Source organism: Salvelinus alpinus, chromosome 34 (genome assembly GCF_045679555.1).
Source record: "Salvelinus alpinus chromosome 34, SLU_Salpinus.1, whole genome shotgun sequence".
Taxonomy (NCBI): domain Eukaryota; kingdom Metazoa; phylum Chordata; class Actinopteri; order Salmoniformes; family Salmonidae; genus Salvelinus; species Salvelinus alpinus.
This window is the reverse complement of record NC_092119.1, coordinates 7,839,532-7,855,573: the sequence shown is the minus strand read 5'-3', so window position 1 is coordinate 7,855,573 and position 16,042 is coordinate 7,839,532. Positions and strand designations below refer to the sequence as shown.

The following is a 16,042-nucleotide window of genomic DNA, read 5'->3' as shown; positions in this document are numbered from 1 at the left end:
TGGAAGCAAGTCCCCACAGCAATGTTCCACCAACTAATGGAAAGCCTTCCCAGAAGAGTGGAGGCTGTTATAGCAGCAAAGGGGGGACCAACAACATATTAATACCCATGATTTTGGAATGAGATGTTCGATGAGCAGGTGTCCACATACTTTTGGCCATGTAGTGTATCAACCAGGACCTTTGATGTTGCCCACACTTGAAAAGAAACCCGATATGTATAATACCATTCTACCCAAGATGCAACATGTATCTTCCAGACTAAGGGTCTGTACTACTGTTGGCTACTGTCATGATGTGTAACACAATTAGAGCTGTATCGTGGAACAGCATTGTGTAAACCTCTGTCCGTGTAAAAGATGATACGCAATTAAATGAACAACTTTATTGCACCAGAAAATACATGTACAAGACAACAACATGCATTTCTGTCACAGACTTCAGTAAAGACATGGATATACAATGAACCAAAAAAAGGCTTTGATGCTTTTAACTATTTATGACCTCTTTCATCCCCTCATTCCCGTTGCTCAGTGAACCTCCCACTGCATCCTTGCAGTCTGTTGCACATTTCAGGCAGGTTGACATTGCCTGTAGTATTTCTGCCTGTAGTATTTGATTCACCAAGACTCACAACTGCTGTAAAAGGGGGGGAAATAAATATTAGCTGGAGAAGATATTAAAATGGCATCTAGAAGGTCATGTTTCTAACTGTGTCTATAATGATGCTGCAAAGGTTGGAGTTCTCAAAGACCCTCTTCCTTTTGTTTCCTTTCAAATTTCATCGTTGACATGAGGCCATTTGTCAGGGTTCTGTATAGAACACAAGGCCGTTTGTCAGGGTTCTGTGTAGAACACAAAGCCATTTGTCAGGGTTCTGTGTAGAACACAAGGCCGTTTGTCAGGGTTCTGTACAGAACACAAGGCCGTTTGTCGGGGTTCTGTATAAAACACAAGGCCGTTTGTCAGGGTTCTGTGTAGAACACAAGGCCATTGACAGGGTTCTGTGTAGAACACAAGGCCATTTGTAAGGGTTCTGTGTAGAACACAAGGCCGTTTGTCAGGGTTCTGTGTAGAACACAAGGCCGTTTGTCGGGGTTCTGTATAGAACACAAGGCCGTTTGTCAGGGTTCTGTACAGAACACAAGGCCTTTTGTCAGGGTTATGTAAAGAAAACAAGGCCTTTTGACAGCGTTCTGTACAGAAAACAAGGCCTTTTTCTAGTTTCTGTATAGAACACAAGGCTGTTTGTCAGGGTTCTGTGTAGATTTCAAGATCGTTTGTCATGGTCCTGTATAGAACACAAGGCCGGTTGTCAGGGACCTGTATAGAACACAAGGCCGTTTGACAGGGTTCTGTAAAGAACACAAGGCTGTTTGTCAGGGTTCTGTATAGAACACAAGGCCGGTTGTCAGGGTTCTGTATAGAACACAAGACCGTTTGTCAGGGTCCTGTATAGAACACAAGGCCGGTTGTCAGGGTTCTGTATAGAACACAAGGCCATTTGTCAGGGTCCTGTATAAAACACAAGGCCGTTTGTCAGGGTTCTGTATAGAACACAAGGCCTTAGACAGGGTTCTATATAGAACACAAGGTTGTTTGACAGGGTTCTGTATAGAACACAAGGCCTTAGACAGGGTTCTGTATAGAACAAAAGGTTGTTTGACAGGGTTCTGTATAGAACACAAGACCGTTTGTCAGGGTTCTGTATAGAACACAAGGCCTTAGACAGGGTTATGTATAGAACACAAGGATGTTTGACAGGGTTCCGTATAGAACACAAGACCGTTTGTCGGGGTTCTGTATAGAACACAAGGCCTTAGACAGGGTTCTGTATAGAACACAAGGTTGTTTGACAGGGTTCTGTATAGAACACAAGGCCGTTTGTCAGGGTTCTGTATAGAACACAAGGTTGTTTGTCGGGGTTCTGTTTAGAACACCAGGCCGTTTGTCAGGGTCCTGTATAGAACACAAGGCCGTTTGTCAGGGTTCTGTATAGAACACACGGCCTTAGACAGGGTTCTGTATAGAACACAAGGCCGTTTGTCAGGGTTCTGTATAGAACACAAGGCCTTAGACAAGGTTCTGTATAGAACACAAGCGGACAGCTTGATGAAAACCAGTCAATATTCAGGTCCCCAAGAAAGTAGACCTCTCTGTTTACATCACATACACTATCAATCATTTCACACTCATTATTTAGATTCTGACTGTTAGCACTTGGTGGCCTATAGCAACACCCTAAAACAATGGGCTTTAGATGTGCCAAGTGACCCTGCAACCACAACACTTCAAATAATGTTTTATTTACCAGGCAATTCAGATAATAACAAATTCTTATTTACAACGACGACCTATCCCGGTCAAACCTGGACCAATTGTGTATCCCCCTATGGTACTGTCAATCACAGCCAGATGTGATGCAGCCTGGATTTGAACCAGGGACTGTAGTGACCTCTCTTGCACTGAAATGTGGTGCCTTAGACAACTGCACCACTCGGAAGCCCAGATGACTTATGTACCCCCTTCAAGTAAAGAGTTAACCAATCAACCTGCCATGTTGGCCATGAAGAAAGATAACACACAACATATTATCTTCTGAATATTAAAAAAAGCAGACGTCACACATTTTGACCAGATCCAGTATTTTTTGTCCAGCTCTCGTCTCCCTCATCATCAACTTGTCTTCCAGAAGGTGGACTCCTGCTACCAGTTTCTCTATAGAACAATGTGTGAGATGATTAGTGAAGCCAGGTGTGGTGCTTGGTTGGAACTAAACCCTGCAATACCTATTCACACCGGGACATAAAGGGTTAAAAGTCCCTGAACTGACAATGTGATCTTATACAACGATATAGAGTCTGTAGACAGTCTGTAGATACAGAATCAACCAGATAAATATAGTTAGGAGAATATGAATAGTAATAAGGACTATATATTACACAGCTACATGTGTGTAGATATCTCCTTCGGTTATTGTCATAACGTCACAACACATCGTGGAAGTTAGAGTAGCAGTGATAGAGTGTATTACCCCGGCGCATAGTGCAATAAATATGCTGATAGATTTTAGGTAGCCTTGTTCTCAAACTTGCTTTGTTAAAATCCCCAGCTACAATAAATGCAGCCTCAGGATATATGGTTTCCAGTTTACATAGAGTCCAGTGAAGTTCCTTAAGGGCTGTCTTGGTGTCTGCTTGAGGGGGAATGTACACCGCTGAGACGATGACTGACCAGAATTCTCTTGGGAAAACCTAGTACATGTTCAGTAGGGCGTGTGTTTGTTTCCGTGGGTCCAAATCTAAACTCCGTCAGTCTCACCATATTTCAAGTGTTTTCAACAACATTTACAGGACTGTTTATAGTCCTCTACGTTCAACCTTTTTGTTCTCAGAAGATGCAGGGAAACAGGAAGGCCATGGTCTTTCTGTCATGCAGTGTTTATGTCAGTGTAATAAAACCTAATAAAGACAGAAATACCAACAACAGTAATGATGGAGACAGTAGTGTTTATGCTATAGTGAACTTTAATGAACTGTGTAGAGAGAGAGATGGACAGAAAGAGTGGGGGGTGGACAAAGAGAGAGATGGACAGAGAGAGAGGGAAGGACAGAGAGAGAGGGAAGGACAGAGAGAGAGATGGACAAAGAGAGAGTTGGACAAAGAGAGAGGGGTGGACAAAGAGAGATATGGACAGAGAGAGAGATGGACAGAGAGAGGGGGATGGACAGAGAGAGAGATGGACAAAGAGAGGGGTGGACAGAGAGAGAGGGGTGGACAGAGAGAGAGGGGTGGACAGATAGAGAGGGGTGGACAGAGAGAGAGGGGTGGACAGAGAGAGAGATGGACAGAGAGAGAGATGTACAGAGAGAGAGATGGACAGAAAGAGAGATGGACAGAGAGAGAGAGATGCACAGAAAGAGAGAGATGGACAGAGAGAGAGGGAAGGACAGAGAGAGAGGGAAGGACAAAGAGAGAGATGGACAGAGAGAGGGGTGGACAGAGAGAGGGGTGGACAGAGAGTGAGGGGTGGACAGAGAGAGAGGGGTGGACAGAGAGAGAGATGGACAGAGAGAGAGATGTACAGAGAGAGAGATGGACAGAAAGAGAGAGATGGACAGAGAAAGAGAGAGATGGACAGAGTGAGGGGGGGTGGACAGAGAGAGAGAGATGGACAGAGAGAGTGATGGACAGAGAGAGAGATGAACGGAGAGAGAGATGGAAAGAGAGAGAGAGATGGACAGAGAAAGAGATGGACAGAGAGAGAGGGGTGGACAGAAAGAGGGAGGGGTGGACAGAGAGAGAGATGGACAGAGAGAGAGAGGTGGACAGAGAGAGAGAGGTGGACAGAGAGAGAGATGGACAGAGATAGATACTGGTTGAGACAGTGTACACTATATGTATCCATACAGACAGTGTATACTATTAGCATCCATACAGACAGTGTATACTATTAGTATCCATACAGACAGTGTATACTATTAGTATCCATGCAGACAGTGTTCACTATTAGTATCCATACAGACAGTGTACACTATTAGTACTATTAGTATCCATACAGACAGTGTACACTATTAGTATCCATACAGACAGTGTACACTATTAGTATCCATACAGACAGTGTATACTATTAGTATCCATACAGACAGTGTTCACTATTAGTATCCATACAGACAGTGTATTATTTTAGTATCCATACAGACAGTGTACACTATAAGTATCCATACAGACAGTGTGTTATTTTAGTATCCATACAGACAGTGTACACTATTAGTATCCATACAGACAGTGTTCACTATTAGTATCCATACAGACAGTGTTCACTAGTAGTATCCATACAGACATGTATTTGTCATAGGATTAGGATTAGTGACACAACGGTAACATCCATTGTTGTCACAACGATATAAAGGGAGTTGTGTTTCTATTCTCTTGAAGGAGAGGAACACCTCCTGCCTGGTCGGTTTCTTAGCTCTTGGATAACGTATTGTAGGGTCCCAAACCGAGTAGAAGACAAAGGCCTTCTGGTTGGCGTTCCAGCTGTTGAAGCTGTTGCCCATTAAGTTAATAATATCTCCTCCATTGTTTTCTCCATCAGGGCCGTTGCATTTCTCCAGACAGGGAGAGTTGGTGGAGAAGAACACGATGCAGTCACCAGCTTCACGACCAGCACTGTTTATCAGAGTCTGCATTGGGCTGCTGTTACCACCACTCAAGAGACGGTACTCAGCATGGTAATTGTTAGAAGGTTTTGCTACGATGAGCCGGTTTCCTAAGTAGATACTGTTATCGATAAGTGCGTTGTTGACATCAGCAGGTTGCACAACTATTTCAAAGTTTGCTCCATTGATGCACTGCTGTTGGGTGAGTAAGACAGCCATGGCAACCTGGCTTCCCTTGAGGTCTGATCTGAACCTGAACCTGAACAACAGCAGGAGACACAACACAGAACACAGAGTATCAGAAACATTATAAACAGACAGGAGACAGAAGAGACGGAACACAGAGGATCAGAAACATTACAAACAGACAGGAGACAGAAGAGACAGAACACAGGATCAGAAACATTACAAACAGACAGGAGACAGAAGAGACAGAACACAGAGGATCAGAAACATTACAAACAGACAGGAGACAGAAGAGACAGAACACAGAGGATCAGAAACATTACAAACAGACAGGAGACAGAAGAGACAGAACACAGAGGATCAGAAACATTACAAACAGACAGGAGACAGAAGAGACAGAACACAGGATCAGACGATCAGAAACACGGGATCTTTCTGAAACAGTAGAAACAGACAGGAGGAGGAAACTCCCAACTATTTGACCAAATCTAAAGTTTTAATATATGAATATGTGCACTGTTACTTATGCATAAATTATCATCACCATCTCATTTACAAAGTTAAGAGAGGTCTGAGATAGTGCCTTCTGTAATAATTATAATATTCAAAATGCTACAGTCTATACTAGCAATATAGTCTATACTAGCAATAGAGTCTATACTAGCAATACAGTATATACTAACAATACAGTCTATACTATAAACACAGTCTATATTAACAATACAGTATATACTAACAATACAGTCTATACTAGCAATACAGTATATATTAACAATACAGTCTATATTAACAATACAGTATATACTAACAATACAGTCTATACTAGCAATACAGTCTATATTAACAATACAGTATATACTAACAATACAGTCTATACTAGCAATACAGTCTATATTAACAATACAGTCTATACTAACAATGCAGTCTATACTATAAATACAGTCTATATTAACAATACAGTCTATATTAGCAATACAGTCTATACTAACAATACAGTCTATATGAGCAATAAAGTCTATACTATAAATACAGTCTATATTAGCAATACAGTCTATAATAACAATAGAGTCTATATTAGCAATACAGTCTATAATAACAATAGAGTCTATACAATAAACACAGTCTATACTATAAATACAGTCTATACTAGCAATACAGTCTATACTAACAATACAGTCTATATTAGCAATACAGTCTATATTAACAATGCAGTCTATACTAACAATACAGTCTATACTAACAATACAGTCTATACTAACAATACAGTCTATATTAGCAATACAGTCTATATTAACAATACAGTCTATACTAACAATACAGTCTATACTATAAACACAGTCTATACTAACAATACAGTCTATACTAACAATACAGTCTATATTAACAATACCGTCTATACTAGCAATACAGTCTATACTAGCAATACAGTCTATACTAACAATACAGTCTATACTATAAACACAGTCTATACTAACAATACAGTCTATACTAACAATACAGTCTATATTAACAATACAGTCTATACTAACAATACAGTCTATACTAACAATATAGTCTATACTAACAATATAGTCTATACTAGCATCTTGTCTTGTCTGCAGTCCAGGGACTTCATTTACTAGGCTAAGCGTGTACACGGTTTGAACCAGTGTTTTTAACAGTCGATCAAAGAGTCAGGACAGAACAAAAATATCGTATGAATGTTAATTAAGAGGAATATAAACTTCAAATGTTCCCCAAAAATGTTTCTAATAATGGCTAATAATTCTGTCTAAAAGTAATTTAGGAGTTCTTAGAGTCTGAATGAACAGAGAAACACCCACCTTGTCATCTTTTGTACCACATTAGCCAAGACCTCTTCATCGATAGCATCCACCTGGCCTCCAGGCCAGAGAGACAGCAGAAAGAGAAGGACAACTCCCATCATAGCTACACACACAGCTGAAACACACAGGAACACACTATATATACACAGAGCTGAAACACACAGGAACACACTATATACACACACAGCTGAAACACACAGGAACACACTATATATACACACACAGCTGAAACACACAGGAACACACTATATATACACACCTGAAACACACAGGAACACACTATATACACACACAGCTGAAACACACAGGAACACACTATATATACACAGAGCTGAAACACACTATATATACACACACAGCTGAAACACACAGGAAAACACTATATATACACACAGCTGAAACACACAGGAATACACTATATATACACACAGCTGAAACACACTATATATACACACACAGCTGAAACACACAGGAATACACTATATATACACACAGCTGAAACACACTATATATACACACACAGCTGAAACACACAGGAACACACTATATATACACACACAAGAACACACAGGAACACACTATATACACACACACATCTGAAACACACAGGAACACACTATATATACACAGCTGAAACTATATAAACACTGACAATACAAAACATTATGAACACCTACTCCTTCCATCACATAGACTGACCATAGACTGACCATAGACTGGCCACAGACTGACCACAGACTGGCCACAGACTGACCACAGACTGACCACAGACTGGCCACAGACTGGCCACAGACTGACCACAGACTGACCGTAGACTGACCATAGACTGACCATAGACTGACCATAGACTGACCAGGTGAAAGCTATGATCCCTTAATTGTTGTCACTTGTTAAACCCACTTCAATCAGTGTAGATGAAGGGGAGGAGACAGGAAGGATTTTTAAACCTTGAGACAATTGAGACATGGATTGTGTATCTGTGCCATTCAGATGAAGTGCCTTTAAACAGGGTATGATAGTAGTTGCCAGGCACACTGGTTTGAGTGTGTCAAGAACTGCAACGCTGCTGGGTTTTTCACGCTCAACAGTTTCCTGTGTGTATCAAGAATGGTTCACCACCCAAAGGATATCCAGCCAACTTGACACAATTGTGGGAAGCATTGGAGTCAACATGGGCCAGCATCCCTGTGGAACACTTTCGACACCTTGTCGAGTCCATGCCCTGACAAATTGAGGCTGTTCTGAGGGGAACCGGGGTAACTCAGTATTAAGGTGTTCTTAATGTTTTGTATACTCAGTGTTTAATTATTCTGTTTAGGAGCCCATGGAGGGCTACAAAGGTCCTAATTATATAAAATACACTATGTTGGTAAGCAGTAAAGATAACATTAGATATAAGTCAAGTAGACACACACACAGCTGAAACACACAGGAACACACTATATATACACACAGCTGAAACACACAGGAACACACTATATATACACACAGCTGAAACACACAGGAACACACTATATATACACACAGCTGAAACACACTATATATACACACAGCTGAAACACACAGGAACACACTATATATACACAGCTGGAACACACTATATACACACAACTGAAACACACAGGAACACACTATATATACACACAGCTGAAACACACTATATATACACACAGCTGAAACACACAGGAACACACTATATATACACACATCTGAAACACACAGGAACACACTATATATACACACAACTGAAACACACAGGAACACACTATATATACACACAGCTGAAACACACAGGAACACACTATATATACACACATCTGAAACACACAGGAACACACTATATATACACACATCTGAAACACACAGGAACACACTATATATACACACATCTGAAACACACAGGAACACACTATATATACACACATCTGAAACACACAGGAACACACTATATATACACACAGCTGAAACACACAGGAACACACTATATATACACACATCTGAAACACACAGGAACACACTATATATACACACATCTGAAACACACAGGAACACACTATATATACACACATCTGAAACACACAGGAACACACTATATATACACACAGCTGAAACACACTATATATACACACAGCTGAAACACACAGGAACACACTATATATACACAGCTGAAACACACAGGAACACACTATATACACACAACTGAAACACACAGGAACACACTATATATACACACAGCTGAAACACACTATATATACACACAGCTGAAACACACAGGAACACACTATATATACACACATCTGAAACACACAGGAACACACTATATATACACACAACTGAAACACACAGGAACACACTATATATACACACAGCTGAAACACACAGGAACACACTATATATACACACATCTGAAACACACAGGAACACACTATATATACACACATCTGAAACACACAGGAACACACTATATATACACACAGCTGAAACACACAGGAACACACTATATTTTTTGTATTTATTTATTTTTACCTTTATTTATCTGGTCAGTTAAGAACAAATTCTGATGTCCTCTAGATTGTAGATGGCTGGTTGATGTCCTCTAGATTGTAGATGGCTGGTTTATGTCCTCTAGATTGTAGATGGCTGGTTGATGTCCTCTAGATTGTAGATGGCTGCCTGATGTCCTCTATCCAAGACAAAACAGATAAAGTTTAACTCAAGTTATGGAAAACATCTAAAACACACTTAGACATTTACTTTATTTAAATCATCAGAATAACAGTTATCACATTTAGTTCAGAGAGAAGATACTAATTCACCAGGTACCTGTTGAAGTGTTGTTGCTGTGTCCATGTGAGCAGCGCTTTATAGGGATTTACGTGTTAATATTTAACCAGGGGAAGGGAGGGCAGAGAGAGGGACAGAGGCTGCTGTTATCATTACCATATTACCATATTTATCCAGGGAGGGCAGAAGGAGAGACAGGTGATGCAATAGCTATACAGGAAATAGACTGTTATTATTGACCTGGTCACAGCGTTGTTCAATTCTTGCTACTTTCTGTTGATTAATGCTTTGTTTTATTCATATATTATCTCTGTCATACATCTGCAAAATATGTTGAATGTAAAGTCTATTGTCTCTGTCATTCCCAATATTTCTTTATATGTTTAATACAACTTTGTCAATACATTTTCTTTTAAATACTGTACCAGTCAAAAGTTTGGACACACCTACTCATTATAGGGGTTCTTTATTTAGACTATTTTCTAGCCAATCAGTTGTGCTGTGACAAGGTAGGGGCGGGGGGGGTTATACAAAAGAATTTGGAAATTGGTAAAAGTCTATTTTATGGCAAGAACAGAGAAACGCTTGGGCACAAAACTGTTTACAATTTATTTTCCATTATGGTCCTCTGCACACACATACATGAATACAAATACATCATTCCAACAGCACCAACAAGGGGGGAAATAGTACTAGAAACGTTAACGATGGGAGTGAAATATATAGTTCAGTATGAGAGGTTCATGACATGTTCTCTAAAGGATCACTGCACTAGCTAACAGGATATATACTCTGTTTACTTGAGACACGCCTTCATCCGTCTTCTACGGAATTTAAATGACATCATTCAATAAGAAATTCACAAAAGTTCCAAGGAATGTTTGCCAAGTAACATCAAGCCACATTGGAAGATCACAAGACAGGATACACAGCACTCAATGCACACAGTCACTAACTGTTAACCCTGTGTTGCTACCAACATGTTACAGTCACTTACCATTAACCCTGTGTTGATACCAACATGTTACAGTCACTAACCATTAACCCTGTGTTGAAACCAACATGTTATAGTCACTAACTGTTAACCCTGTGTTGATACCAACATGTTACAGTCACTTACCATTAACCCTGTGTTGATACCAACATGTTATAGTCACTAACCATTAACCCTGTGTTGCTACCAACATGTTACAGTCACTAACCATTAACCCTGTGTTGATACCAACATGTTACAGTCACTAACTGTTAACCCTGTGTTGCTACCAACATGTTACAGTCACTAACTGTTAACCCTGTGCTGATACCAACATGTTACAGTCACTAACTGTTAACCCTGTGTTGATACCAACATGTTACAGTCACTAACCATTAACCCTGTGTTGATACCAACATGTTACAGTCACTAACTGTTAACCCTGTGTTGCTACCAACATGTTACAGTCACTAACCATTAACCCTGTGTTGATACCAACATGTTACAGTCACTAACTGTTAACCCTGTGTTGATACCAACATGTTACAGTCACTAACCATTAACCCTGTGTTGTTACCAACATGTTACAGTCACTAACTGTTAACCCTGTGTTGATACCAACATGAGCTAACGTAGGCTAATGCGATTAGCATGAGGTTGTAAGTAACAAGAACATTTCCTATGACATAGACATATCTGATATTGTCAGAAAGCTTAAATTCTTGTTAATCTAACTGCACTGTCCAATTTACAGTAGCTATTACAGTGAAATAATAGCAGGCTATTGTTTGAGGATAGTGCACAATTTTGAACATGAAGAGTTATTAATAAACCAAATAGGCACATTTGGGCAGTCTTGATACAACATTTTGAATATAAATGAAATGGTTCATTGGATCAGTCTAAAACATTGCAAATACACTGATGCTATCTAGTGGCCAAAATCTAAATTGCACTTGGGCTGGAATAATACATTGTGGCCGTTCTCTTGCATTTCAAATATGATGGAACAAAAAAATACAAATAAACTCATGTTTTTTTTCTTTGTATTATCTTTTACCAGATCTAATGTGTTATATTCTCCTACATTCATTTCACATTTCCACAAACTTCGAAATGTTTCCAATCAAATGGTATCAAGAATATGCATATCCTGCGTATCCTAGGTCCGGAGGTACAGGCGGTTAGATTTGGCCGTTTTAGGCGAAAATTGAAAAAAAACGGGCGGATCCTTAAACCAAAAAAGTCAGACCCCCACTTAAGGACAACTGCATTCTCCCACGTTTCTTTGTGTTAAAATGACATCTTCGCATCGATGTTAGTATGTAAATCTTGGTGGGGAAAATACATAAAACATTTGAGGATGCATGCCAGCAAAGCAACTACACAACACAATACAATACATTAATTGTACTATAACGGTGCCAAACGGTACCCACAAACTGTTAGGGCCGACATACAGCTGTTTCAACAGTAGAGTCCCAACAACAGTTCCAACACCTTACCACTGTTACACCTGGCTATCAGAGGGGCCTTGTCTGGCAGCAAAACAGTTCATTCAGCCTCATTTACTGCCTTTTATTAAACCATAATTGATATGGCTGACTTGCTTAAAAACTTCTTAGGGATCAGTCCTGCGACAACATCCGGTGAAATTGCAGAGCGCCAATTTCAAAATAAAAAATCGTAATATTAAACATTGATGGAAATACAAGTGTCATACATGATTCAAAAGCTTAGAATCTTGGTAATCTAACAGCGTTGTCAGATTTCAAAAAGGTTTAAAGCATAGCATTTGGCAGATCCTTAAACGAAAAAAGTCAGACCCCCACTTAGCATTTGATTGTCTGAAGACAGCGCCCTGCATACTTCCTCAATTAAAATACTTTCATAACCAGCACAGGTGTCACAAATCTCAATAATAGCGATAAAATAGATCACTTACCTTTGAAGATCTTCCGCTGTTGGCAAACCCAAGGGTCCCAGCTCCACAATAAATGTTTTTTTTTGTTGATAAAGTCCCTCTTTATATCCCAAAAACTCTGTTTTGCTGGTGCGTTTTGTTCAGTAATCCACCTGTTCAAAGGCGTTCAAACATGCAGACAAATAAATTCCAAAAGTACCAGTAAAGTTCGTGGAAACAAGTCAAACGATGTTTCTAATTAATCCTCAAATATATAAATAAAGGATAATATTTCAACCGGACAATAGCGTATTCAATAGGAAAGAAAAATAACGAAGAGCGTGCAAACCAGTAGTGTGTTTCAACAGACACTTGGAAAAACGTCTTCTTCTTGATTGTTTTTCAAATAACAAGTCTGAAACAATGTCTAAAGACTGTTGACATCTAGTGGTTGCCATGGGAACTGCAATCTGGGAGCTAAATCCCTCTATAGTCAAGAGCAAGTCAATGGAAAAATGGTGACATCAAAAAAATCACATTTTCTGGATGGATTTTGATCGGGTTTTCGACCTGGCATATCAATTCTGTTATACTCACAAACATTATGTTAACAGTTTTAGAAACCTCAAAATGTTTGCTATCGAATACAACCAATGATATGCATATCCTAGCTTCTGGGCCTGAGTAACAGGCAGTTTACTTTGGGCATGTCAGACTCTCTGAACTTCCGAACACTGCCCCCTAGCCCTAACAGGTACAAACGTGGTTAATACTGACATTTGAGATGTACAAAGTATGTCATAAAGGGACGACCAGTGGATAAGAGGCAAAGCAGTGTTCCGTACACTTGACTTAATTTTAGCGGCCCCAAAAAAATGTAATACTTCCAGGTCAACTGTCACATGAATACCATTGTAAAGCACAATCTCTCCCCTTTCCAGTAAAATCATTGACGAGACCTTCATAATGCCCGTCTCTGCATGATTGAAGAAGACAATGGAGCTCCGCCTGGTCCTTTTAAAAATAGCGGAGGGGGAAGCGAAAGCTACTGAGTGATACTGAAAGCGGGAGATACGTTGTTTGGGGAAATTACTTTTCCAATTTTTCACTCGATTTGTCCAATTTATCACCTCTAAAATGTAAATAAAACAACAAAAAGTTGATATGTCTCATTACATACCTATTTGAAGGATTCTGTCGAATTTGAATAGGGTTTTTAGGGCGGCGCAAAATTACTCTTCACAAGTAAACTGTGGCTGTCAAACTTTTTGAGAGTCATGATGGCTAGCAGTGATGATACAAAAAAAATTACAATTACTCACAAGTAATTAACTTTACACTCACCATTACACTCACGATTGATCATTTCTTGTTTATAATCTACAAGAGAAGAGCTGCCCCTGGTGGACAGAGGTTGTATGGCACACAATGAGTTGAATAATGCATGCAGTACGTTACTTCGTGACACGCCACAATGTAACGTACAACGTCAGAGGGGTCAGTCTTTTCAACTTTTCTCCAATACTGTTGGTAGATTACCATGTCAATCAACGCTTGAATACAAACTTAGTTTACACCCCAGATTTTCATGCCAATACAGTCGCTACAGTCTCATTAGTTTTCATTACAACCTGGATTTTGAGGAGAAACAGGTACAGGAAATGAACATTTAATTTTCAACGGACATGGATCGGAACAGAACAGCGTCTGGACAAGAACACACACCGACATTAATGCAGACAGAGGGAACAAACTGTGTCTACGCATAATGATGGTGACTAGTGTGCGTAATGAAGGGCAGCCTTGCACCCATCATTACTGAAACATTTTGGAGCTGCCTTACTCAAGAAAGCAAACAAGAGACAATGTTTGTATGGAGGCTTTATTAATTAACTCAATTATAATTATATTTTTTACATTGTTTGCAAACTGATATGTGACACATATTCATGCCAAAATAACATGCTATTGGTTATTTCCGGCGCCGAAAAGAGATGGCCGCCTCGCTTCGCGTTCCTTGGAAAATATGCAGTATTTTGTTTTTTTATGTGTTATTTCTTACATCGGTACCCCAGGTAATCTTAGGTTTCATTACATACAGTCGGGAGGAACTACTGAATATACGATTAACGTCAACTCATCATCGTTCCTACCAGGAATATGACTTTCCCGAAACGGATCCAGTGTTTTGCCTTCCACCCAATACAATGGATCTGATCCCAGCCGGCGACCCTGTGCGACGCCGAAAAAGGGGCAAACGAGGCGGTCTCGTGGTCAGGCTTCGGAGACGGGCACATCGCGCTCCACTCCCTAGCATACTACTCGCCAATGTCCAGTCTCTTGACAATAAGGTTGATGAAATCCGAGCACGGGTAGCATTCCAGAGAGACATCAGGGATTGCAACGTGCTCTGCTTCACGGAAACATGGCTAACTCAAGAGACGCTAACGGAGTCGGTGCAGCCAGCTGGTTTCTTCATGCATCGCGCCGACAGAAACAAACATCTTTCCGGTAAGAAGAGGGGCGGGGGGGTATGCCTTATGATTAACGAGACGTGGTGTGATCATCATAACAACACACAGGAACTCAAGTCATTCTGTTCACCTGATCTAGAACTCCTCACAATCAAATGTCGACCGCATTATCTACCAAGGGAATTCTCTTCAATCATAATCACAGCCGTATATATTCCCCCCCAAGCAGACACATCGATGGCCCTGAACGAACTTTATCTGACTCTTTGTAAACTGGAAACCACACACCCTGAGGCTGCATTCATCGTAGCTGGGGATTTTAACAAGGCTAATCTAAAAACAAAACTCCCTAAATTCTATCAGCATATCGATTGTGCTACCAGGGCTGGAAAAACCCTGGATCATTGTTATACTAATTTCCGCGACGCATATAAGGCCCTCCCCCGCCCCCCTTTCGGAAAAGCTGACCACGACTCCATTTTGTTGATTCCAGCCTACAAACAGAAACTCAAACAACAAGCTCCCGCGCTCAGGTCTGTTCAACGCTGGTCCGACCAATCTGAATCCACGCTTCAAGACTGCTTCGATCACGCGGATTGGAATATGTTCCGCATTGCGTCCAACAACAATATTGACGAATATGCTGATTCGGTGAGCGAGTTCATTAGGAAGTGCATTGACGATGTCGTACCCACAGCAACGATTAAAACATTCCCAAACCAGAAACCGTGGATTG

At 40.3% G+C, this 16,042-nt stretch overlaps 1 protein-coding gene across 2 annotated transcripts in view; it reads right to left on the bottom strand.

The window, feature by feature from the left end:
• Nucleotides 1-368: 368 nt before the first annotated feature.
• Nucleotides 369-16,042, bottom strand: part of LOC139563451 (uro-adherence factor A-like) — a 52,842-nt gene continuing 37,168 nt past the window's right edge. Inside the window, exons 1-3 of one of the 2 annotated variants that reach the window (XM_071382135.1) lie at nt 9,699-9,992; nt 7,170-7,287; nt 369-5,419 (exon numbers count right to left, since the gene is read on the bottom strand). In XM_071382135.1, the coding sequence (XP_071238236.1) occupies nt 3,429-4,430 (1,002 nt within the window). In that variant the 5' untranslated portion in view covers nt 4,431-5,419; nt 7,170-7,287; nt 9,699-9,992 and the 3' untranslated portion in view covers nt 369-3,428. Of the gene's footprint in view, nt 5,420-7,169; nt 7,288-9,698; nt 9,993-16,042 lie in introns of those variants that run through there. The other variant, XM_071382137.1, reaches the window with a different exon arrangement.